Source organism: Mastigoproctus giganteus, chromosome 8, assembly GCF_048544385.1.
Source record: "Mastigoproctus giganteus isolate SK-2022 chromosome 8, ASM4854438v1, whole genome shotgun sequence".
Taxonomy (NCBI): Eukaryota; Metazoa; Arthropoda; class Arachnida; order Uropygi; family Thelyphonidae; genus Mastigoproctus; species Mastigoproctus giganteus.
Window position 1 is genome coordinate 43,593,290 of NC_143582.1, and position 25,964 is coordinate 43,619,253.

The window sequence follows — 25,964 nt, forward strand, 5'->3', positions numbered from 1 at the left end:
ATAGATGCACCTATTCATCCAATAAGATAAGATGGTGTTGCAAGTGGAAAGAAAATAAAGTCTCCATTTTTTAAATCATTGTCCATCAGTAGCATTGCATCTTGTGGTAAACCTTTTGATGCCAAATGTGATCTTACAACACATAGTACAAATATCTTATGAAACCAATCATGAAATATATCTTGGCTTATCTGCCTGTTGTTTTGTGAGAAATATTTAACTGGCATAGCATTTAAATTAATATTTTTAAATGATCTAGGCTTATTTTGGTTTTCCTATAACAACCAAAGGCAATTTATAACTACTGCTGGCATTATCGTCAGTGGTTTGCAATTTTGTCTGCATCACGCTTGATATCATTTACTGTTGTTCCTCCTATTCCATAAACAGATGCTATACTTGTAGCACTTTCCTCTTTTTGTAACTGCATGCTAATGCAGTTTTTATGGTGTCATTCCAGCACTGCAATGCTGTTGAATGTGATAATCCCAACGCTACTCGCTCTGTCATTTCAGTGGGTAAATAAATAAAAATTATTAAAATATGAAACAACAGGTTACAGTGAGTTGTAAACAAAGGCTGTGAGTGACACATGGCGCCAATATCACAATGTGTTACGGCGTAGTGGGTTTAAGTGACAGTAAATAGGGTGATGGACAATCGAAGTTCTACTGTGTCTGTACAAGTATGTGTTTATGGGCTAATTTAAATTTTGTGCAAACTATAAACAAGTGGGAATAACTGCCTGAAACTGGTTAACAACTGTGCTGGTTGAAAACCTTCAAACTTCCTCTAGTCTCTGAAAAGATTCAACCCAGACCTCTCCAAAGGAGCGACAGTGTTCACTATACCATCAGAGGATTTACAATGACATTGTAAATCCTCTGGTGAAAGCAGCTGTAGAGAGTATGTTAAAGAGAATTTTATTTATTTGGAAGAGCTTTTGAATATGTTTTTGAGCATACTCTTCTTCTGGGACTTAAAAAGAAAAAAAAAACAAAAAAACTCAAGCTAAGAGAAGTGGAAAGATATTCAAGATATAATAATCGGACCACTATACACAATAGAATATCACAAAATGTCAATTTATTAAATGTCAATTTTTACAGTGGCAACAGGCTACTTGCAAAAGTAATACAAGAAATGGGTTGTGAGTGTGGGATTTTGGTATTTCTCCACATTACCAAAGCATTTATATTTTTAATTTTTATTCATAAAATGGTCAAAACAAGTGACTACTTGAAATAATATTTCAGCCATTCAACACTGATTATGTTCAATTAATTATTATAGACATGTTTAACCTTTTTTAAAAGGAATGGTGACATCAGTTATGGAGTGTTATGTATGATGTGATACTTCTTAGTAAGATTCCATGACAAATAATTTTAACAATATTAAACAAGGAATGAAATAACTAAATTATTTATCCATAGTATTGTGGAGAAAGGTGTTCAAGGACAAATCTGACAAATTACAGTGGAAATGAAGTAGCAGTAGCTTTATTTGAAGGAAGGAGGAATGTGTTTTCAATAAAGAAAATCTACTATCTTCCAGGGGCAATCTTAATTACAAAAATATTTCCTGAGTTTACTTTGATGATCCTTGTGCAGTTGATATTCACATGAAATGAATACCTGCTGTACAAGCTAACGTTTTCAATTTTGAGCCCATCATGTTTCATTTTAGCTTATTCAGTATATAAAAATAAGTTAAAAAGAAAATTAGTATTTTAGCATTGTTAATAAAACTATAACATTTTTTGAACTCTTATATTAATAAAAGAATGATTAGGGGTACTACTAACCAAAAGTTGTTTTAAAATGTGCATGATAAAATAGAGTACAAGTTTCCTTTACGATTAACAGTAGTAAAAATAAACATACTTCCAGAAGATCAAAGATCCATTTCCTGGAGCAAGATTAAAAGTTACTCTCATTCTTATTACAGAAGTGTCCTTAGGTCAATAAATAATTCTTGAGTAAGAATAATTCTTAAGCAAGTAAAAGTTACTTGATTATTTTAATTTATGCCAATCATTTTATATATATATTTTTTAAAATTTCAGATTACTGGTTTTCACATGTTTCTGTATAACATATCAAGCATAGCAGATACAAATGAAATTTTAAAGGGGGGGGGGGGAAGGTGGTTACATTTTACAAATAGAGCTTATAAACAGAATGACACATTGCATATACATAAAGAGAAGTTCAAATGCATCATCATTAAAGTAAAAGGCACAAAACAATTCTGTTAATTATAATCAAAATAACAAAAAATAAATATTTCAATAATAACAGCACCCAGAAATTAAAGCTATCTTACTTGTGAGATAGCTGCTACATACATTCACAAAAACAATTGTAATCAAGGCATCATTACCATATTCCAACAAGGGCAAAATTATATCCTTCCCTTAAGAATTAAATGGATGCCATTTTCAAGTTTCTTTATATTTTCATCTCAGCCTTCACTGAAAACATAAAATACAACTAAACAAAAAAAGTATGTGGCAAAGTCTCTGCCAAGTTCACAAAAAACATTCCATAATGTCATTATCCTTACAATGACATTTATTGGCATTCCACAGAGAACCAGAGCTGTGTTAATTAATGTTTGAGATGGTGGCTTTGCAAGAACCTGCAAGGTAAATCAAATGATTTATTTACTTTAATAATAACTACTAGAATAACATTAAAATTTTTTAAATTAGAAACATTCTACCTATTGAAACTAATATTGTACAATACTAAAGCAATAATAACAAATTGCAATGATAATGCCCGAATATAAGCAGAACCACAAAATCGCATGGTCTTGAATGAAAAAAGTATTTTATGCACTAACTTACCGTTTCATTTATAAACTTGTTAAAAACACATTACTGAGTCAAACTAATAAGAATTCACATGCACTAACAGCACTTTCACTTCAAAGGTCAAGCTAATGTGCTGTGAACCAAAGCCCACACAGAAAGGGAGGATGTTATGCTCTTAGTTAAGGAGCACATAAGATCTAAGGAAGTATATTTAGTTGACATAGATGGCCAGTGCAATGTTAAGTCAGATTGATGTGACAAACACTGGGAAAGCAAAAATATGAGTAGGAGTGTGTTATGGGCCTAATATCTCTAAATAGGCCTACAAGGCTGGGAATTCATATTGAACAATTAAACTTTACACCAGCCGGTATTCAAATAAACAAATTCCAATCCTGCAACTAAAACACTTTATTTACAATAAAATAAAATAAAATATATAGCAGCCTAAAACTGATGTGATTTAATTTACAATAAAACATAAAATATATAAAAATATAATGATAAAAACAGTTAATAAAATACCTTAACAACTGTAGCTTTCGGAGATAGCGATCTCCTTTCTCAACAGCATATTTCTGCTGTGTGGCACATCCTTAAATAGCAGATCCACTGTACTCGTCACATGGTTCCTCAGGAGTAAGGCTGGAATTTCCCATTTATGCACTGGAAATGGCTTGGAAGCGCGCTAGCTGAAACCATTCATCTCGCCCAAGAACCACGGTTTCAAAGGGGGGGGAGTACATCCTTGTACGCTCACACCCACCACAATGCACGAATAATTAGGGGATGCCAGAAAAGCTGTGTGCAACTCCCAGGACAAAGGTTGTACACAGTGATATCTTGTGTCAAAGACCCCATAACGAAAGAAGCCAACAGTGGGGTGGTATACGAAATTAAATGCCCGGACTGTGGGCTGTGTTATGTAGGTGAGACGGGGCGACAACTGAAAGACCGTCTGGGGAAGCATATGAATGCAATAAAGTCCGCAAACTATGGGAAGTCTGCCGTGGCAGAACATTTCTGGGAGAAGCAACATCAAATCTCCTCGGAGGATGCTGTCATCACGGATCATGCACAGGGGTTCTGAGACCGTAAATGGCTTGAGAGTTTACGTATTGGGACAGCTAGCAATTCCATTAATAGAGACAAGGGTGTACGCTTACACCCCCTTTTTGAAACCGTGGTTCTTGGGCGAGATGAACGGTTTCAGCTAGCACGCTCCCAAGTCATTTCCGGTTCCGGTGCATAAATGGGAAATTCCAGCCTTACTCCTGAGGAACCATGTGACGAGTACCGTGGATCTGCTATTTAAGGATGTGCCACACAGCAGAAATATGCTGTTGAGAAAGGAGATCGCTATCTCCGAAAGCTACAGTTGTTACGGTATTTTATTAACTGTTTTTATCATTATATTTTTATATATTTTATATTTTATTGTAAATTAAATCACATCAGTTTTAGACTACTATATATTTTATTTTATTTCATTCAATTTCATTTTATACGCTCGTATTTTATTTTATTTTATTGTAAATAAAGTGTTTTAGTTGCAGGATTGGAATTTGTTTATTTGAATACCGGCTAGTGTAAAGTTTAATTGTTCAATTATGGGCCTAATGACTGTGATGAGTATAGTGAACAATTACACAGAATGACAGAGTGGGCCAGAAAATCAGAATGTCTTATAATGAGAGATTTTAACTTTCCAGATATTGACTGGAACTTATTGGTTGGTCACTCATATAGCAGGAAGACTTTTGTGTAATTACTGGATAACTGTTTTCTATATTAGAATGTTAGAGAGAATTGAGAGAAAGCAATATTCTCAATCTGATTCTGAGCAGTGACTTTTCATGCATTAAGAATATTCAGGTAAAGAACCTGAATATTCAGTGGCAGTGATTATAACATATTGATGTGGGAGTTACTTAAAAATATTACTGTCATGGGTAAAGATAAGGGATTTTTCTTTCATAAAGAAACTTTTGTTAAAGTGTTAAAAAATGCTATCATTTTTTATCCCTTTCACCTGTTTTTAAGAAGCATTTATACTTCAAAGCGTCCTATACTTTTTATACGGTCTATACAACTAATCTGACGGATTAGTTGTATAGACCGTATAAAAAGCACCAATGGAGAACGACATGTAAGAGACCGGTTGTCTAGAGCCAACAGAAACAAGCATTATATTGCTTTCCATGTTGATTATTTTGGCACAAGACAGTCAATAGTCTCAAGTCAATATTCTGCACTGGTATCTGCTGAAGGCTGGGATTCTAATGGGAAGTGGCGGAAACTTTCCTACAGGATTCCAAAACATGAAAAAAGGCAATAATCATAGAGAATGCTACCTAGCTTGATGAGAACTAGAAAGGCACCTGCTGTCTGGGACAGGAGTTGACACTAACTTAGAAGTGTCAATCAAAACTGAAGCTATGAAATGGTACAATTGTTTAAAGCACATCGTCGATGTTGTACTCTTCTTGGGAGAATGTGGCCTGGCATTTACTGGTTCGCCCCATTGAATTGGTGATTCAAACAATGGACACTTTTTGGGACTCATTGAACTGCCAGGTGGAACCCCACCCTTCAGGAACGTGTGCTAAGTGTAGAGGAGTCACAGAAAAGGAGTGAGCAGCTTCAAGTTCATTATCTGTCCCCTGACTCACAAAATGAATTTATTGCAGAATGCTCGAATCTTGTGAAACAACACATTTTGCTGGAGAGGCAATCTGCAAAGTATTTTGCAGTAATAATATTTGCCACACCAGATTCCTCCCATATTGAACAAACATTTCTTTTGAGATTCGTACTTTTAAAAGAAACGCAGTATGAGTGAGATTCAAGAAAGATTTCTCAAGTTTGCAGACTGTAGCAACAAAAGAGAGGAAGAAATTGCTCAGAACATGCTATTCCTCTATAATAACTATGGTGCACAAGCAAAAATACAAGAACAATTCTTAACAGCAATTTTTTCACTTTGCAGTTGTTGCACACTCAACTCATGTGGAAAGGATGCTGTTGAATGCATACCTGAAGCAATAACCTTTTTTTGGTCAAACTGTGTACCACCTGTTCAGTTCCAGTCCTAAGCAGTGGGAAGTACTACAAAACTGTATTGGTTGTTCTCTTCATGATATGTCTGAAACAAGATGGTCATATTGTGTTCAATGTGTAAATCATTTTGCAGCTTACTTTCCTGACATTAAATTAGCACTGGAAGACCTCCTAGAACTAAAGTTGACAGCCAAAACAAGAAACGAAGTCCATGGAGTTTTATTATATATGACATCTTTTGCCTGTGTGTTAATGTCAGCTGTGTGGTACAAAAATATTAGCTGGCATAGATATTTGCAACAAGGTCATCCAAGCTAGAGATGTCACACTGGATGCTGAAGTAGCAAACATAGAAGCTCCCCTCACAGATCTGACAAAACTTCAAAACAACTCGAAATGCATATGGAATGAAGCCAAATTGGTTGCGTCAAACCTAAAGATAGAAATAAAACTCTCCCATAGATGTAGGGGTGTTAGGCACAAGAGGGCAAGGCCGCACGATGACAGCACACCTGATGCTAACTTGGAGGAAATGAATGACACAGATGATATGCTAGAAGAGGCCTACTTCAGAAAGTGTGTGTTTTACATTTTGGTAGACAATGTTATAGCAGGATTAATTGTCAGCTTCAACACTGTTAAGCAGTTGGCAGAAAAATTTGATTTCTTGTGGCAATATCTGTCTGAAGTGATGTGGAGAGAAAAGCTTTATCAGAGCAATATTCTGCTGACCTTAATGGTGATGATTTTGGAAAAGAAATGCAACATTTACTTCTGTACATAAAGCAAATTTTGTAAATGCACAGTTAAAGCCATTAGATCTGTTGAACTTGTTAACAGATTACAGACTTGGTGATCTGTTTCCAAATGTTTGTGTTAGCTTAAGAATACTATTAACAATTCCAGCAACAGTAGCTTCAGCAGAGAGGTTATTTTGCAAACTCAAACTGATTAAGAATTATTTAAGATCTACAATGTCTCAGGAATGTCTTGTGGATTTGGCCAGGCTAAGTATTGAATCAAACATTGCCAGAACAATTAATTTTCATACTGTGATTTGAAAATTTTCAGGAAAAAGGCCAGGAAAGCTCTTTTTTTTAATTAAAGTAAATACTTAGCCTATCTACCTTTTTTTTTTTTTTTTTTATACTAATAATTATGTCTTGTGATGATCCGATCTGCATTGCAATATAAAATGATGTTTCAATGTGAATTCTTTCTCCTTACCTGTATTGTAGTATAAACAAAGATGGTCAAATCAAATGTGCTTTCTTCTCTTTGATCTTTTATTTTATTTATATTTATCATGGAGGGAGTATAGGAGCATAAGGCCTCAAATGCAGAAAATCAACAGAACTCTCCATTCCACCCCTCTCTCATCTTCCATACCTTTTTAGCATCATAGGCTACAGCTCATGGCATAAAACCACAGTGTATAAAAACAGGATGGAGAATGGAAGGGGGTCCGAAATAAACTTTGTACCCCTTACAAAATTCCTCTCAAGGCCCTGCTCCTCATCAATTATGTTGCCCTTCTCTGTACCCATTCCAGAAACTCTACATCCTTCCTAAAGTGAGACCTCCAGACCTGTATTCAAGCCATTCCCCTCACTAATCTCATTGCTCCTCTCTGCACTCAACAACTTCAATTATGTCTTGTTCAACTTATTCCTCCATGAAAGACAGGTTGAAGTTGTTGAATGCAGAGAAGAGCAATGGGGTCATCACTTTGCTCCCCTATGGAATTTGCCTGTGGAAATTTTTGCAATACTTCTGAGAATCATTTGGTCTTGCACCACACAGCATCTGATTGAACTTCATCCGACTCTAAGTCCAGTATGATCACTTTCAGTTTTCGCTAAGAAGCATGAACCCCACCTCCTCCTTCCAACCCTTTGTATCACCCCCAAACACGTTATACTCACCATTATGAAAATAGGAAATGCTTCATTTCCTATTTTGCAAAAGCCATTCAATTATTTCATTTATTTGCAGTACTCCTCGCAATACTATATGGGCAAATTAAATCTTGCAAATTGAATTTTTCATGACCCTAATGCCTCCTTTAAAGTTCCTCAAACATATTTCACCTAGTGTTATGTGACGTAGTTTTTACACCTATTTCAATGTTTCTATCAAGTCACAAACAAGTATTCACAGGGAGGGTGGAAGTGTAATTTCAGCCAGTGTCACTAATTTGCACCATCCCAACGATACACCCTAACCACCTGAATTAGCATATTCCCTGACTCACTTAGGCATCTTCAATAACCCCGACCTAAGAAATACTCTTCCACTTCTTGTTAAAGTGCTTCCATCGTTGCAAAACAAACAAACAAATTATAGCACACTGTGCTGAAAAAAAAATTCTCCTCAAGCCTCACAGAGTCACTCAATTCCTGGCTTTCATCATATGCAGTGGATTCTAGTTATTTGGGCTACCGGTTAATTGGGGCAGCCGTTTATTTGGGACAAATCTTAAAGAACAGAAACCAATTGAGAAACAGCCAGGGTTTACTTCGCTTAATCGGGGCAAGGAGAGCAGCACTGGAGATTACCCTACGATTGTTTCCGACGTAGTTCGGTCGGATTTCTGGAGGTCACAACAATAAAAACAATTAGTAGTCACCTGTTTATTGGGTTTTTCTGTTAGTGCATCTATCATAAATGGATAGTAAACTTGACCTTATTGAATTTGCAATAATACCGACAACTGTAATTATTATGGTGAAATGTGTTTACACTTCCACGAAATCTTCCATCACATATAAAAAAATTAATTTTCAGAATCTTCATTCCTATTTTCAAAGCTTTGTAACTTGTTACTTCGTTCTCACTTGCAATTTTGTGTGCGCTGTGTTATTGATCGCTTTCTTTTTACTGTTTTAAATTTTAACCCCCACCCACAAATATCAGTGAACAGAAATGTCAACTAGCCAGTATGTACATATTAGAGTACGTATTAATTACTCTGATTTTCATGTATCATTTAATTTTTTAATTGGTAAGGAAATAAAAGGGTAAATTTGTGCTTAATATATCTTTACTTTTATAGCCTGTGGATATATTCCTCCTGTGGATATACTACACATTGTATATTGAACGGTCTTTACTATGGTGAGTCCATCGAAATGTGATTTGATTGTACAGTGAACCAATTGTAAAGCAGGGGTCCATTGTATTTTTAACTATTTACGTGAAACTTCGCATAATTGGAGCAGCCGCTTAATCGGGCCAAAATGTACTAGTCCCAATGTGTCCAAATAACCGGATTCGACTGTATTAGGCAGTTGAGCTGAGAAGTGGCATTTGAGAAGTCACTAAATGCAGACATTGTGGGGATAGCAGAGACATGGTGTCACTTAGACGTAAGTGATGCTGAATTTGAATATAGGCAGTCTAATGTATACAGGAAGAACAGGGCAGGAGGAGCATATTAAATCTAATGCAGTGCATCCAGATGACATGGGTGACCAGTGCAATTTTGAGTCAGTTTGGTGTAATATGAGCACTGGGAAAACAAAACTGAGAGTAGGAGTGTGTTATATGCCTAATGACTCTGATGAGTATACCAAACAGCTATATGGAGAAATTTAATGGTCCAGTAAATCAGAAAAGTTTTATAATGGGGGATTTTAACTTTCCAGACATTGACTGGAATTTGTGGGTTGGTCACTCACACACTAGCAAGACTTTTGTAGATTTCTTGGATGACTGATTTCTATAACAGCACATTGGAGAGGCAATACTCTTAGTTTGGTTATCAACAGTGATTCTACATGCATAAAGAATCTGAAGATTTTTACCTTCAGATCACAGTGTACCAAAGACATAACTCCTGTCAAGGGTAAAGAGAAAGGCTTTTGCAAGGATGACTATAGTACTTTCTGGCAGTTTTTAAAATCTATGCAATGGGACCAACTGATGATGTTACCAACAGCAAATTCTAAATGGAAATAAAGTAATACCCCGACTTACCCGAACTCGGAGTTACGCAGTTCTTGATTTTTTCGTTTGGTGTATATCTAAAATTAGCTTACAAGTGATTTGGAAGTCAAATCATAAAGCTTGGGTGATAGCTTCCATTTTTGAGGACTGGTTTGGTCACCACTTCATACCCGAAGTTGAACGTTATTGCAAGTCTAAACAGATTTCATTTAAAGTGATGCTTCTTATTGACAATGCACCCGGTCACCCTCCTGCCACCCTAATTAATTTTGACTCACATGTGAAAGTTGTGTTTTTGCCTCCAAACACAACCAGCCTGCTTCAACTGATGGACCAGGGAGTCATCAAAACATTCAAGGTTTACTACACGAGGCGTTCGTTTGCACATCTGAATGAAGCTATGAGACAAAATAGTGAGATATTTGTTAAAGAGTTTTGGAAACAATTCAATGTTTTAGATGCCGTAAGAATCATCGAAGAATCTTGGGATGAAATTCACAAAAAAACATTGAATGGTGTCTGGAAGTAACTTTGTCCATTTTTTTCAAAGACGAGAGGAAAACAACGCCAGAAACTGATCATATCGCTCATGTGACAGAAGAAGTTGTTAATCTTGCCAGGAAATTAGATTTGGAAGTCAATGGTGATGATGTCAACGAGCTGTTGGATTCACATAGTCAGGAGCTGACAATGAATGAGCTCATGGAGATGGGTGAGCAAAACGTCACTGAAGTATCCGACACTTCAGACCCAGTTTCCTCAGAAAAGCATATGACAATTGCAAGCTTGACAGAAGGTCTCAGCTCAATTGAAAAGGACTTTAAAATTTTAGAACACGTAGACTCCAACGAAGAATGCGTTATAGCTACAAAGCAAGGAATTAAAAAATTATTAGCTTGCTATGAAGAAATTCTGCGTGAAAAAAAGAAGGCGCTGTGTCGTCAGACAAATTTGTTAGATTTTATGAAGCCATCGACATCAAAATAACTTTTTTACGTAACTCATTTATTTTTTTAATACATATTTTGTATTAATATGTATAAAGAACTGCAATTTTATTAAATATTTTTCTTCTAAACTTGTGTTTTTGTTAGTCCTTGGTCCCAATTAAACAAAATTTATATGTATTTATATGCAAAGTTGTACCCTGACTTAAGCGATTTTCGTCGGACCCACCTATCGCGTAACTTTGGGGTATTACTGTATAAGCATTAAGGAAAGTAATCAAAGAGGCTACTAAGCTTTTCATACCAACTAAGAAATACTGTTCAAGGCTTAGAGTTAAATGGATGTCAGATGAACTACTTAAAGAGATGTGGCAGAGATTAAAAGTGCATGGGATGCATATAAATTATCAGGTGATACAGAGCTGGAATGGTGGGGCGAGCGGGGCTCCAGCCCCAGGCGCAGAATTAAGGGTACATTCAACCAGTTATGTATTTTAATATTGCTTCATTTTCGATTTAATTACAGTCAGACCTCTGTTTAACGAACTTCTTTAAAACAGTTTTTTTGAATTCCGTTTGGTAATTACTTTAAAATAGGTTCCGCAGAATGAAGAAAATTTCCATTCAATGAATGGATTACAAGAGACATAACATTGTATGCATTGTTCCCACCTCTGGCCTTTAGAAAGTACAAATTAAGGGTTAAAGGGATTACTGCTCCGCAATGTAAGTGGTGCCCGTAAAACCTATGCAGTCACCTCTCCCACTTACCCACATATGCAGTCACCTCTCCCACTTACCGAGAAGTCACACTAATCAAATGTCACACTATATAGCCAGTCAGAAGATTAAGGGTATTCCCGACACGGATAATATCCTCTGGTCAACCTGCATTCTTTGTTTATAATAAAAATTTTATTAAAGAAAATACTGCATTATCTCTGTATGTGCTACATCTGATTCCGGAAATTTTTGTGATTTTGTGGAAGTGAAAAAAAAAAAAAAAAAAAAAAAAGAGATAAATTCAGGATTTATAATCACTTACGGAAAAAAATATAGGGGAAGGACAGTGTTTTACAAATTTTGAAAATAACAGAGCCAGTCCAATTACAAATTTCTATAAAGTATGGCCCGTTTTGTGATTTCCCACTTCTGAGCTTTTTGGTTTGTCCTCCAATGCTATCTAATGGAACAAAGGGGGTGTGCTTACGAAAAAAGGCTTAAGTTCTGCAAGTTGGAGCATCTGGAGACTAGGCATCTACAAGGTGGATTGAGGTGTATAAGGCCTTGAATGGTTTGAGCAGGCTCAATGCCAGCGAGATACTTCCGCTTGCTCTGATTAAGAACCTGTGGAGGCATAGATTCAAATTGAGGAAAGACAGTTGTAGGATAGGTGTGCGGAAGTTTGCCTTTTGCCAGCGGGTGGTTGATTGCTGGAACAAAACTTCCATCTGTTGTAGAAGTTGATAGCTTAAACAGATTCAAGGCAGAACTAGACAAACATTTGGAGTGAGTGGATGGGTGAAATGAGAAGGGTGTGTGTGTGTGTGTTTTGGCTGACGCTATATAAGCTTGCTTTCTTGCATCATGTGCCCTTGCTAATGCTAACGCTAATCCCCAGTGCTAACCAGTTGATGAGTATTTCGCTTGAATCGCACAAGTGCTCAAGTATGAGTGTGGTTGCAGGTTAAAAGAAACAAAAATGTAATTCAAATTTTAGTATTCATTTGTTTCGTCTCCACATTAAAAAGGTAAGTTTTAATAAATTGTTATAAACAAACCTTTCTTTTATGTGCTTAATTTAGTTGAACTGTAACCATATATTTTATTTTTATAAATTTATATGTAATTATTAGTTATTTAAAATATGTGTGTTTTACAATTCGATTTTTGTCTCGTTTCCAAAATGAGTTTTAGACACAGTAATCGAATTGGGAGGATGCAGTTGTTAAACTTCTTGAATCAAGATTTCCCATTGTTAATTTTTTGAGCAGAACATTTTCCTTGTTAATTTTTTTTTTTATACTCCAAAAATGCAGACTGTGAGCAACTCCTATTTCAAATAATGTATTATCAAGTTTGTTTTGTTCAAATCACACATGGTAGTCGCATAGCTCAACAATGAAGCGGATTTCCGAATGCTGCATATAAGTTTTTTGCAGGCAAAAAAAGTGACCATTATCTCATTTTTTTAAAAATTGTACCTGTAAATTGTAATTATTTTCTAAAATATTAGAATATCGTATGTGCAATGAAACATGTATAATATACTAACTTACTAAAAAAAAAATTTAGCATTGCCTTTGTCATAAATTTTTCCAATTCAATCACTTAAGTATATTGTGTAAAATAGTAAATGGTAATTACTAAAATATCGCTGTGTTAATAAACTAAAATTTATTTCAATTTGTGCATATATCTGAATGAAACAATTTTTAAAATTGCTATTGTAGAATGTCTACAAATAAACATTTTTATTTATTTAGCTGCACTTCAAATTTAATTAAAATAAAAAATCTTTAAAAATTAAATTTTATAAATTATAGGTAAGAAAGAATAAGATGACCAAATGAACCAGAATTTTGAGAGAAGTTGAAGGAGGAAGAAGCAAAGAAATTGCCAAATAATTTTCAAAAATGGTTTGCACCAGTGCAGATCACTGACCACAATAAAGAAACTCAATTCAGTCAATTCCTGAAGCTGAAGAAAATTGTAGTGAAACAGAGACACATAATTCTGAAAATAACCAGAAAACTGAGTGAATCACCTGAGAGTATAAAAAATGAAAATAATAACAATCATATTATGCTGAAATTAAATAATCCTGCATCTTGGCCATTGAATATTTTGATAAAGATGCTTTTTAATAGAAAATGGACCTGACCAAGGTGAGGATTTTCAGTATTCTTTGTCAGTTTGGATGGATGTCGATTTCCTATAGAATTGTTTGAAAAAAAATTGCTAAAGGTGAATTTGTAGACAGAAATTGACTGATTTACTCAAAAGAAACAATAATCTTTGTATTCTTTTCCCATACATTTCATTTGGAACTAATAAAAAGCTAATAAAAAAAAATGTGTCTTTACTAGTCAATTCAAAGAAAGACTTTTCCTCTTGGAAACACTTATATTGGTGTATTCCAAAACACAAAAATTTGTTAGAACACAGCGAACATTTTCTAAAATGGAAAAGAATTGAAAATTTTCTGGACTTATGATGCTCTACAAAAAGCAATTTTAACAGAGAAAGGAAAATGGGGATGAATTTTAAAAATTATTCTGGACCCAAATGAGACAATTGGGAATCAAAAAGCTGGAATATTCCTCAATATTATTGAACGCAAGTCATTCAATTCAATAATATCTGCAAGTTCTCCTAGTTCATTATAATGAAGAACTAGGGAGCTTCGCACCCTGTAGCTTTGCTCGCCAACCCCTGTGCTCGCTTTTCTACGTAAAATGTAGAGGTATGATGGAGTAAGCCAAATCTTTTCTATACCCTTCTCGAAATGCACCAATCGATATCTAATCAGGAAATGACCTATGCCTTTGTAGTGACAATTTCCCCTGCCCACTCATACCCCATGACCCACATCCCTCTTCTCCCATTGGCTACCCCACCAAGGTCGAGTAAATCATCATCATCATCATCAGCCATTTTCAATCCACTGCAGGATGAAGGCCTCTCCAGCAACTTTCCAGTTCCTTCTGTTTTGAGCACTGGCCATCCATTTACTACTCAAAAACTCATGAATTTCATCTATCCATCTCCGCCTTTGTCTTCTAGGTTTTCTTCTAGCTCCTCTTGGGTACCATTCTGTTATTTTCTTAGTCCATCTGTCATCATGTCTTCGAGCTATGTGTCCTGCCCAAGACCATTTTAGTTCTTTAGTTTTGATAAGAATGTCCTTTACTTGAGTTTGCTGCCTAATCCATGTGTTTCTCTTCTTATCTAACAGTCTGATTCCCAATATAATTCGTTCCATTCTTCGCTGTGTAGTTCTTAGCTTCTCTTCCATTCTTTTGGTGAGTGCCCAAGTTTCACTTCCATAAGTCATGGTGGGGAGTATACATTGGTTCATTATTTTATGTTTCAGACAAACTGGGATATTGCTCTTCAGTATGTGACTATATTTCCTGAATGCTATCCATCCAAAATTTATTCTTCTCTTGACTTCCAGCCATTTATCATTATTACAGCTAATAACTTGTCCCAGATAAGTATATGACTCCACCTTTTCAATTACTGCTCCTTCAATCATTATTTCCCTTTCCGTGGCATACTTGTTCATCATTACTTTTGTTTTAGCCATATTCATCTTTAGTCCAAAATCCTTACTAACTGTGCATAACTGATTAAGATTTTCCTCTAATTCTTTGGGATCGTGGCTTATGACCACGATGTCATCTGCAAATCGTAAATGGTTTAGGTACTCTCCGTTCACATTGACTCCTTTCTGCGACCAGTCTAATCTTCTGAAAGCTTCCTCAAGGGCAGCAATAAACAGCTTCGGAGATATTGTGTCTCCTTGTCGAACTCCTTTCTCGATTTTAAATTTGCTACTGTCTTTGTCTAGTCTAATAAAGGATGTAGCACTCTCATATATTTTCTTCAAAATCATAATATATGGAGTATCTATGCCTTGTCTTTCCAGTGCCCGAAACATTGCCTTATGCTGTATGGAGTCAAATGCCTTTTCATAATCCACAAATGCCAGGCATAATGGTGTTTTATATTCATTTGCTTTCTCCATTAGCTGTGATATTACGTGAAGGTGATCCATAGTTGAGAATCCTGTCCTAAAGCCAGCTTGCTCTTTCGGTTGATTCTCATCAAGTATTCTTTCTAATCTGTTAGTAATGACCTTTGTGAACAACTTGTAGATATGGGATAACAGGCTAATTGGTCTATAATTTCCAATTTCTGATTTATCTCCTTTCTTATGCAGCAAAACTATGATTGCATTATTCCACTGCTTAGGCATCACACCTAAGTAAATATCACTCGAGTAATATCACTATGTAATTATTTACCTGTGTTTACATAAGTCACTTAGACAAAGGCCCTTTGCTCCGGATTCCATAATGCATGAGGAATATTGTTGCATCCGAAAGAACTGGACTAAAATATTTAACATTATGGAGGCAGTTGTCTTTCAATGCATCCCACATACGTACTCTATATTGTCAACAGGAAGTGTATGATTCTGACCAGTAACCCATTTAATGTTCCTGCCATTTAACATTCACCAACCTCGTGCACGTGCTTCACTCGTCTAATATATGACCACGCCCGGCATTATTTGATATTCCCTTATAACGTATTTGTATATTAATGTTAGCTGATGAAGGGTATGATTGTAAATAATTTAGTTTTTTGTAAATATTTGTATAGTTTTGTACTGTATAATGTTATTATTTGTATAATAATAACATTATACTAACATTATAATGCACTGATCAAAATGTAATCAGGAAATGGCCTATGTAATTATTTATCTGCACATTTGTAGTGACGTAATTGCCCAGCCCTCTTCTTCCATTGGCTCGAATAAATATCACTAGGAGGAAAACTTTTTTAATGTATAGAGAGACTAGCAGAACAAATTTAAAATCATCGAAAAGGTACTGTTAATTATTAATCACATAAAATTCAAGATGAATTTATATGTTTTGTTAGAAATTAAATTTGGGCCAGTAGTATTTCAAACATTAAAAAAGCTAAGTACTTCTCCTTGTTAATTGATTGTACACCCAATTTATCACATCATGAACAAATATCCCAAACAATTAGATATGTGCAAATTATTGATGGAAAAATATCAATAGAAAAAGAGTTTCACTGATGTTATAGAAAGCAAAGAAAAGATTGCCATTGGATTGGCAAAAAAATTCTTATCAAATTAGAAAAGAATGGACTTGACATTAAAAATGTAAGGAGGCAGGGATACGATAACAGGGCCAAATATGACAGGAAAATATAATGGCGTATAGACAATAATTAAGAAAAAAGAATTTACAACATTTGTACCATGTTCACCACAGTCTTAATTTAGCTGATGTACATGCAGCGTCAATAACATCTGGAATGATATGTTTTTTGGGCGTTCTTCAAAGAATATTTACCTTTTTCTGGTTCCACTAGTCGCTAGAAAATTTTAATGAATATTTTGAAGAATTCACTTAGAGGCCACACAAGGTAGTCGGTCAAAAGAACAAGCTATAAAATCTTTGTTCTTACAAATAATAAAAGTTCATGAAATCTTAATTAATAATGAAGATACATCTGCATTTGTTGAAACTATCAGTATTGCTCAGTCTGCTTTTACAGATACATTATCCATTTTTATGCAGATTGGCTATATAGAATAAAATTCTTCGTAATATTGACTGTGTAAATAAAGCATTCCAAGCTAAAAAATTTTGCATACATAACTCTTCCGACTTAATAAGTGTACTGATAAAAAATCTCCCAAGAAATACGGGAAAATGAATTTTAAGATATTTTTGGATATGCTGCTATCATAGCAGAAAAAATGGATATACCAGCTACATTTCCAGATGAAAGAAGAAAAAAGAATGACACTTTATGAATCTTCAGATTATTTCAATTTATCTGCTGAACAATTTTGTATTGAAATTAAATGTTTTGGATGTTCTTATGAACGACTTAAGCACTAGGTTGGAAAAACTGACTGTTTCTTCAGATTTTGATTTTCTACTGGAACTTCACTTGCATTAATTAATAAATCTGACTCGCAGAAGGCTGCTTCGGATCTTGAATTAAAATATAACAAAGATTTAAATGTGTCAGATATTTCAACAGAAACAAATTTTCAAAAACCATGTTTTATCAATTCTACAGGATATAAAATCTGTAACTGCTTTTTAACTTCTCCAAATACATTCAGGAGTATTTTCTAATAGAATTTTATCCAAACATAGAAATAGCTACAAATTTTCCTTAGCCTACCTGTGACAGTAGCTTCTTGTAAAAGGTCCTTCAGTAAACTTAAATTGATTAAAAATCATCTCAGATCAACAACTGGACAAGAACAACTAAACCAACATATCAATTATATCCATTGAAAATCACATTGCACAAAACATAAATGATAAAATTATTGTTGATTTTGCTTCAGCAAAAGCAAGAAAAATTCAATTAAAATAATACATCTTCATTGCATATTTTTAGTTTATGTTATAATGTTAAAAGTACTATATTTCACAATATTTTTTTTCATAATTATGATATTATATTATGGTATGATATATCATATCTTCACTTGCATTATATCATATGCAGGCAGGTATGATATATATCAGGGGTGGCCAACTTAATTTGTGATGTGATCTACTTTTTTTCTTCAAATTGTGCTGCAATCTACCATCTCAAGGATTTCATTGCACATGGTTAGCATTAGCATTAGTAGAGGCATTTGATATGGGCTTATGTAGCATATTTGATGCTACATAAGCTGAAGCTTATGTAGCATCAGCCAAAAAAAAAAAAAAAAAAACCCACTTCCACTTCACCCCTCTGTTCGTTCAAAATACCTGTCCAGCTGAGCCTTAAACTTATTTAGGCTATCAACCTCCACCACAAGGGATGGAAGTCTGTTCCACCAACCAACCACCCGCTGGCTAAAGGCAAATTTCCGCACGTCTACCCTACATCTGTCTTTCCTCAATTTGAATTTATGCCCTCTCAGGTGATTTTTCTGAGCTAGAAGAAGAATCCCATCAGCATTGAGCATGCTTAAACCATTCAAGGCTTTATACACCTCTATCAGACCACCTCGCTGGTGCCTAGTCTCCAGACACTGTAATTTGCAAAACTTAAAGTTTTGCTTGGTAACCAAAAGTTTTGGTTAAAAAAGTTAATCAACACATATTGAAAAATGTTTATAAATTTTAAAATTAAATACAATTCAGAATTAGTATTTTAAATTCACACGTATTTAAAATTTTAATTTATGCAAAGTTTGTCTTCATGCGCCAAGCTTTCAAAATCGGGGATATACTGTGATAAGGCCAAGCGTAAAAATCTTCTGTATGCAAGTCCATAAGAGAAGAGCGATTCTTCGCCTTTGTTTCAAATGCGAAAATGCCGATTCACATAGATATGTGGAACCAAAACAGGAATTTAAAAGTTCACTGCATTTTTTTTTACATTTGGGTACTTTTCTCGGCAAACATATTTCCAAAAGTCTTCTTCTGATTATCTGGCTTATAACAAGACATCATTTCGCAACGTAATAATTTCATTTTCAAGTAATATTTTCTCCATTTGAAAAATCTTGGCAACTTTTTTGCAATTTGTTTCGTATCTAAGTCAACATTAAATGGATAAGAAATATATTGAACAATGCCTTCAATTGTTTTAAAATCACTAAATCTGGTTTCAAAATCATCCATAACTTTCTCAATTTTGGAAACATATTTCTCACTATTAAATTCAAAAACAGGATATTTTTGCAAATGATCTTGCATATTTGCAAAATGATCGGATTTTTTTCCCTTTGAGATCCTTAGCCACTACCAAACTGTATTTATATGCAAAACTACTACTAATCAGTACGTTGAAGTGCCTTTCTAAATTTCCTTTGTTGGGTATAGCCACAGAGTAGTAAGATACTACACTCTGTGGATATAGCCACCGAAGTATTGCAAATCAAACAACAGCATTTTTCTTTTATCATTACAAAAAGAACTATTCTAGTTCCCGCTCTTGATGAAATTGATACGTTTTGCTCTTTTTTTGTAGTATTCATTTTAAATCAAAGGTTATTAAATTAATGTATAAGTACTGTCCAGTTATTAATATTAAGTAAACTAAATAAGAATTCGACACATACACTATGCTCTCCATCACATAACTGCGTGAATTTTCATTAGACAAACCTAGCGACTGCGCGGCGAAAAGAGTAGTTACGTAGTTCAACGGATTTGTAATTAGCATATGCAGTGGAGCGCATTATAATAATATTTAGATTTTGAGCAATCTATTTTTTATATATATTTAAAATTCGTCATGATCGACTGAAATTAAAGCCACGGTCAACTGGTAGATCACGATCGACTTGTTGGCTACCCCTGATATATGTCATACCTGGCTGTGCCTCCAGTCTGGGATGTTCACTGAGTTTATGACATTTTTAATATAATACTGGGCTGCCATACTGTCCTCCACAAACACAACAGTTGTTTTCTTAGATCTGCAAACCATTACATAGGGAGTTTGTGATGAGCATCTCTCCATTGTAGTCTACTCTTTCTCTTCCATGGGCATCTTCTCACCTTCATTTGTCCATCACTCAACACCAAGCTAAAATGGGTGTCATCACTAAACACTATTGAATACCAATGCTGCCTCCAATCGACTCACATGACTGGAGGCTGGATTGACACCGCTGAAGCATTCACAATGAGCAGGAGTGAGAGGCAATCAGTTCAGTGGGACTCAACATCACAAATAATGTAAAATATCTCTTTTGATATTAAATCAAATTCCCCAAAATTTTAATGAATCTTTTAATTATTTATTCCTTAACATGCTCACCAAAATTATCTTAACAAAATCAGATCAATCTTTTGTGTTTTTCTGATTTCCAATTCCTGCAGTGTACACTGGCGATAAAGAAAATAACAGAACCTACAGCCTTCAAAAATTGCTACCTTCCAGTTCTCCATAAAGAGCACAAGAATGGTTCACAAACAGAGAATTAAATAACAAAATTGCACACTTATATCATGTGTGAGAAAATAACAAAGTTGCACCAGCAATATTGTTATTTTTGTAAGGCGTTATTACTGCTTCTATTCAAAGGTACCTTTTAACAAATATATAAATAATCAGAACTGAACTCACCAAGAAAACCACAAATTCCTTTAGGAAAGGCCCAAATACTGTCTGTATTAATAAAAAGTACTATACCTCTGCAGAAATCCAAAAGTGAATACCAACACCTACCATAAGGAAAATAAAAAATGAAATAAAGATAATGAAACCACAATGAGATACCTGGGAGGCAACTTTCACTGTGAGTTCCAAAAGATCCAATTTCTGTTACTGACTGCTACATACACAAACATCATTTTTTTTTTTTTTTCCATTTATTTGTACACACAATTCTTTACATTTTATATACAAGAACTTACAGAGAATATATATATACAATTTTATATACATTAGCATTATCATTCTCATTATACCTATATATATACTATATTATATATGAACACGTGTGTGTGTGTGTGTGTGTGTGTGTGTGTGTGTGTGTGTGTGTGTGTGTGTGTGTGTGTGTGTGTGTGTGTGTGTGTGTGTGTGTGTGTTTACCTGTATCAAGGGTGGCTCCTAGGCCTTAGCCCATCTCCACCTTGCACGTCTGTGGTGGTGCAGAAACTCAGCAAGCTTTTTATCGCTTGTGTATGTCCACCTTACCACCAGCCAACACCCAGGCAGCCGCTGCCTGCCCCCAGGCACAAGCAGCCAAGCCTGGGTCTACTATTACCTTTAGTGCCATGGGCACAAATCCCACACCCACCGGAGATAGTGCAATACCGGTGGGTGCCAGCAATCCCGTCCCCAGGTTGCCCAAACCTGGAAACCAGCAAAAAAAAAAAAAAAAAAAAAAAACGAAGTAAATATTTACATATGTACAAAAGATAATAAAATTTTGACTCTAAATCCTGGTAATACAATTCAATTTACATATCTGACAAGTCATCCTATTTATATTTAATGGGATACCAACATTTATATTAACTGCTCAGCTGTCAGATTTATACTCGATTTTGGATTTGAGTTCTTAGTTGAAGTCTTTTCTTAAAGACCGATTCTGCAAAGGTCTGGAAAGTCTCAAAGTTTGTTTTGTTCTCAACTAGTATTTTCACGTTGTCCTCAGCTAGACCTGGAACCTGATTAAGTAGCAATACTCGATGGTCTGTATATTGCGGACAAAACAGTAAAACATGGATCCAGTCCTCCATTTGACCACAGGTGCAAAAAGGATCCGGCTCCAAACCTCTGTCGAAAAGTTTGGCCCTCAGAGATCCATGGCCTGTTAATAAATACGTCGTAAACATGCTTGGTGCAAACCACGAAACAGAAGGTTGAGTAGAAGCAAACTCAACATTTTCAATATACTTCTTTGTGACTTCGCCGTGCACAGACTCATTCCATCTACTTTGCCAAATACTAATCATTTCACTCCATAATCTTTTCCGTTCTGTCTTTAAGTTACTAACTGGGTCGGTTGTAATTCCCATAATAGATACCTGCAGTCCTTTCTTATGTTTATAAATCATGCCATGGTATAAGATAAATAAATCTAAAGGCAGTTCTCCTCCAAGAATTTGGAGGGCATTGTTTGATACTGTACGAGGGGCATTGTTTAGTGCCAGAAGCATTGTCCTTTGAATTGATAGTAACTTGTTTTTAATTTTTACCTTAACGACGTTCTGATGCCAAATACCTGCTCCATATGAAACTATAGGCAGAAATATTGCTTTATAATATAGTTTCAAGGTCTTTTTATTCAAACCCCAGTCTCTTTTGGAGATTCTTATGACCGAAGCAGTAAAATTTCTAATTTTTCCCTTCGGTTTGGTGACATGAGGGAGAAAGGTTAATTTATCATCAAGAATTATGCCGAGATATTTGTTTTGAGGAACATAAAGTATCTGTAAACCATTCAGTCGAATTCTTGGTGGTCTTCCGTAATTAAAGTGGTTTTTAAATGTCATGAAATTCGTTTTACTCGGAGATATCTTGAGCTTGTTGATGTCAGCCCATGCCACCAAATCATCTAAGATGGGTTGAATTTTGTCCTCTAATACCTTACGTGACCTTCCTTCTATGGCAATCACGAGATCATCGGCGTAGGCCACCTTTAGAGAATCCTCGTGTGATTTCGTGAGCCACTGATCTAGTACGGCATTCCAGAGTAGAGGCCCCAACACCGACCCCTGGGGGCATCCTCCCGAAACCTGGGCCTTGTAAGACAGATGCTTTGCCTTGACCATGATGTATCTCTCATTAAAGTATGATCTCAGTACCCTGTACACATAATTATCACATTTAGCCAGCCTTAAAGACCTGAGGGCACTCTCCCACCAGAGGGAGTCGAAAGCGCCCTCAAAGTCCACAAAAATTGCCAAAACATATTTAGAAGATGAATTCTGGATAAAGTTCATCACCGTAAGAATAGCATCGTCGGTGGACCTCCCTTTTTTGAAGCCAAACTGACAGTTTGAGCATAGTTGGTTTTCCTCAAATTTCTTTAGTATTCTGGGAGCCAGAAGACGTTCATATAACTTTCCCAGATTAGCAAGTAAGGAAATTGGTCTGTAAGCAAGGGGATCGGATATATTTTTCCCTGTCTTGTGAAGAATCTTGAGCAATGCCAATTTCCACTGATTTGGAAAGTATCCTTCCAGGAGGCATTTGTTCAAGAGATTTAGCAGTACTTGTGGGTAAAAGTTGAAAAACTTGACGATAACAAGATTCTCCACAAGGTCAATTCCGGGGCATTTTTTGCTGTTTAGTCCAGCTATGGCAGAACCCAACTCCAACAGATTGAAACACTCAATATCAGTTGAACCCGTGTACATACTGTTTTCAAGACGTATCTTGCCTTGCTCCAATGTATCCAACTCTGGAATATCTTTAGGGAACAGACTTGACACTATAGCATGTACCGTGGAGCTCCAGTCCTCAGATTCTGCTCCGTTTATTCTTACTGTATTGTACACTTCTCCACAGAATAATTTGTTTCTGGAGATTTTGTAAACTAATCCCCACGGTTCTGAATTTCCAACCTGTTTGACAAATCCTTGCCAACAATCTATTTTAGCATTAGCTATTTCTTTGTGGTATCTCCTTCGAAGATCTCTATAAGAATCCTTGTATGCTTGAACATCCTGTCGAGACAGATGTCTGTGATTTTGATATTCCTTCCTTGCGTTCTGAACTTGCGATCTTAAATTTGCAAGATCTGAGTTCCACCAAGGGACAGGAGTTGTCTTGTTGTGTTTTTTCTTTGCTGCGTAATCCGTGGCCAGATACAGCTGGGTTTGAACAAACTCAACAATCTCCTCAGCCATTAATATATTAAGGGATTCGATCATTTCGGTCGTAAAGACAGCAGAGAAGAAATCTTTAAATTTGTTCCATTTAATAGTCTTAATGGAAAATCTCCTAAGATCAGTAAGTTGAAGGTCATCAACTCGCTGCCCAGGAAGAAGACCATAAACTATGGCACGGTGGTCACTGTTGATTAACTCTGGGACAACATCCCAATGAGAGATACAACAATCAATTTTGACAGAGGTCAGAGTAATATCAATGTTGCTTTCACCGTTGACGGTCGAAAAAGTGTAGGGTTTATTAGGCAAATTCTGAACAGTAAGTCCATGAGCAAGAATAACATCTTCCAGGGCCGAACCACGAGGGTCATTAAACCCGCTATGCCACATATTGGATTTTGCATTTACATCACCAGAAATTATCAAGTTTTTCGAGGCAAACTTTGTACATAATCTATCTATACTGTGCAGAGCCAATTGGAAGTCTTCTGACGGCGGGCAATAGAGAGAAACGATATAAAAATTTATAAATTTCGAGGAGACAAGCACACAGACTGCGTTCTGAGAACACTCACCAGAAATAGAGGTGACCACTAAATCGTTATTCAGAATGACGATAGCTGTCTTGGGCGAACTGTCAAGCGAGTGCACAATTCTTGCAGAAGTTGGGAAGCCCATTAGCTTAAATGCTCTACCACCAATTTGTGCAGATACAAATAATATCCATTTTATTCTCAAATGCCGCCACCCTTATCTCGTCCATAGTTGCTCTAGCTCTTTGGCCGTTAATTTGCAGGATTTTAATGCCCTGGTAAGAATAATTTACACTCAAAAGAGGATTTGGATTAGCCGTGTTATTCATATTGTGTTCTCTTTTCTGTCAATTCCACCGCTCTTATGTATTCGGGACAGCAGCTATCACGAACAGAATGTTGAAAATCTCGATTTCTCCTCTTACAGTTGACACATTTTGGTGGCTCCTCTTTGTGCGTGCATTCCGAGAAGACGTGGCCTCCATTGGCACAATGGCCGCACGAGACTGTTTTGTGCGAACAGTTTTGCGCTGAATGTCCATACCCCAGACAGCGAAAACATTTAGAAACAGCTGTAAAATGACGAAACCTATGTGAGGAGAACCCCAGAAAAATACGATCATTTTGCATTATATATTTGTATATTTTTGGAGCTAATCCAATGACCCAGTTAGTAACATGATTCCCTGCACCAGAACTGAACCTGAAAGTGGTTCCTTGCCTCACCTCTTCCAAGCTACAGCCAAAGTCTTTCAAGTTTTTAATGTAGAGATCCTCTACAATGTCCTCTTTGGAATAATCCTTGGGGATATTGTATATTAGAACAGTGGGACTTTGCAAACGGGGTTTATCCATAGCCAGACCAATACCAGTCAGCGTTGTGGAATTGCAAATGGTTTTTGCATCTGTATAGTTCGTCGTTTCGACTAGAACACCATTGTTTCTTAACAATCTAATGTTTTTAATCTTGATATTTCTGTGCTCTTTTCTTATTGTGTCGGTGACCTTGTTTTTTATGTCCTGACCACTGGATATTGAACTGTCAGGTGAAGGCTTTAATATTATTATATTGTTAGGATCACTACTAACCGCACTTTTGTTCCTGGGTTTATCATATTCTGTAGTTCTGAATTCAGATACACTTCTGTGTTCTTTAGTAATAACTCCTGAGGGGATAGTCCGATCAACCGGACATTGTGCCCAAGTTCCAGTGTCTTCTCTAACAACATCCGCATAAGACGTAAGTTTAGGATCTTCTTTAAAAAGGCTTTCAAAAAGGTTTGCTCTTATTTGCAATTCCCCTGCCTTGACTTTTAAACGCTCATTCTCAATTATTAGTGCAGTAGTTACAGCCTCAAAATCTGACCATAAACCCTGGATACAATTAGAGGCAACCTTTGTTATCTTACTCGATTCGAATGCTAAGTATTCCCCTAGAGATCTTTTAATTTTTGTAATTGTATTATATACCCTTGTTGGGTCAAGAGGTTCAGAAAAATCAAATCCTTCCACAAAAGAAGTGTTTTGTGTCAAGTCAGACTTGGGCAAAGCTTGTTCCTTTTCAGGA

General features: G+C 35.7%; 1 protein-coding gene across 1 annotated transcript in view; it reads right to left on the minus strand.

Annotated features, from left to right (window-relative positions):
• Positions 1–2,036: 2,036 nt before the first annotated feature.
• LOC150081495 (uncharacterized) overlaps positions 2,037–25,964 on the minus strand; it is a 74,158-nt gene continuing 50,230 nt past the window's right edge. Inside the window, exon 4 of the mRNA XM_090379330.1 lies at positions 2,037–2,643. Coding sequence (XP_090235456.1) covers positions 2,467–2,643 — 177 coding nt within the window. The 3' untranslated portion in view covers positions 2,037–2,466. The remainder of the gene's footprint in view (positions 2,644–25,964) is intronic.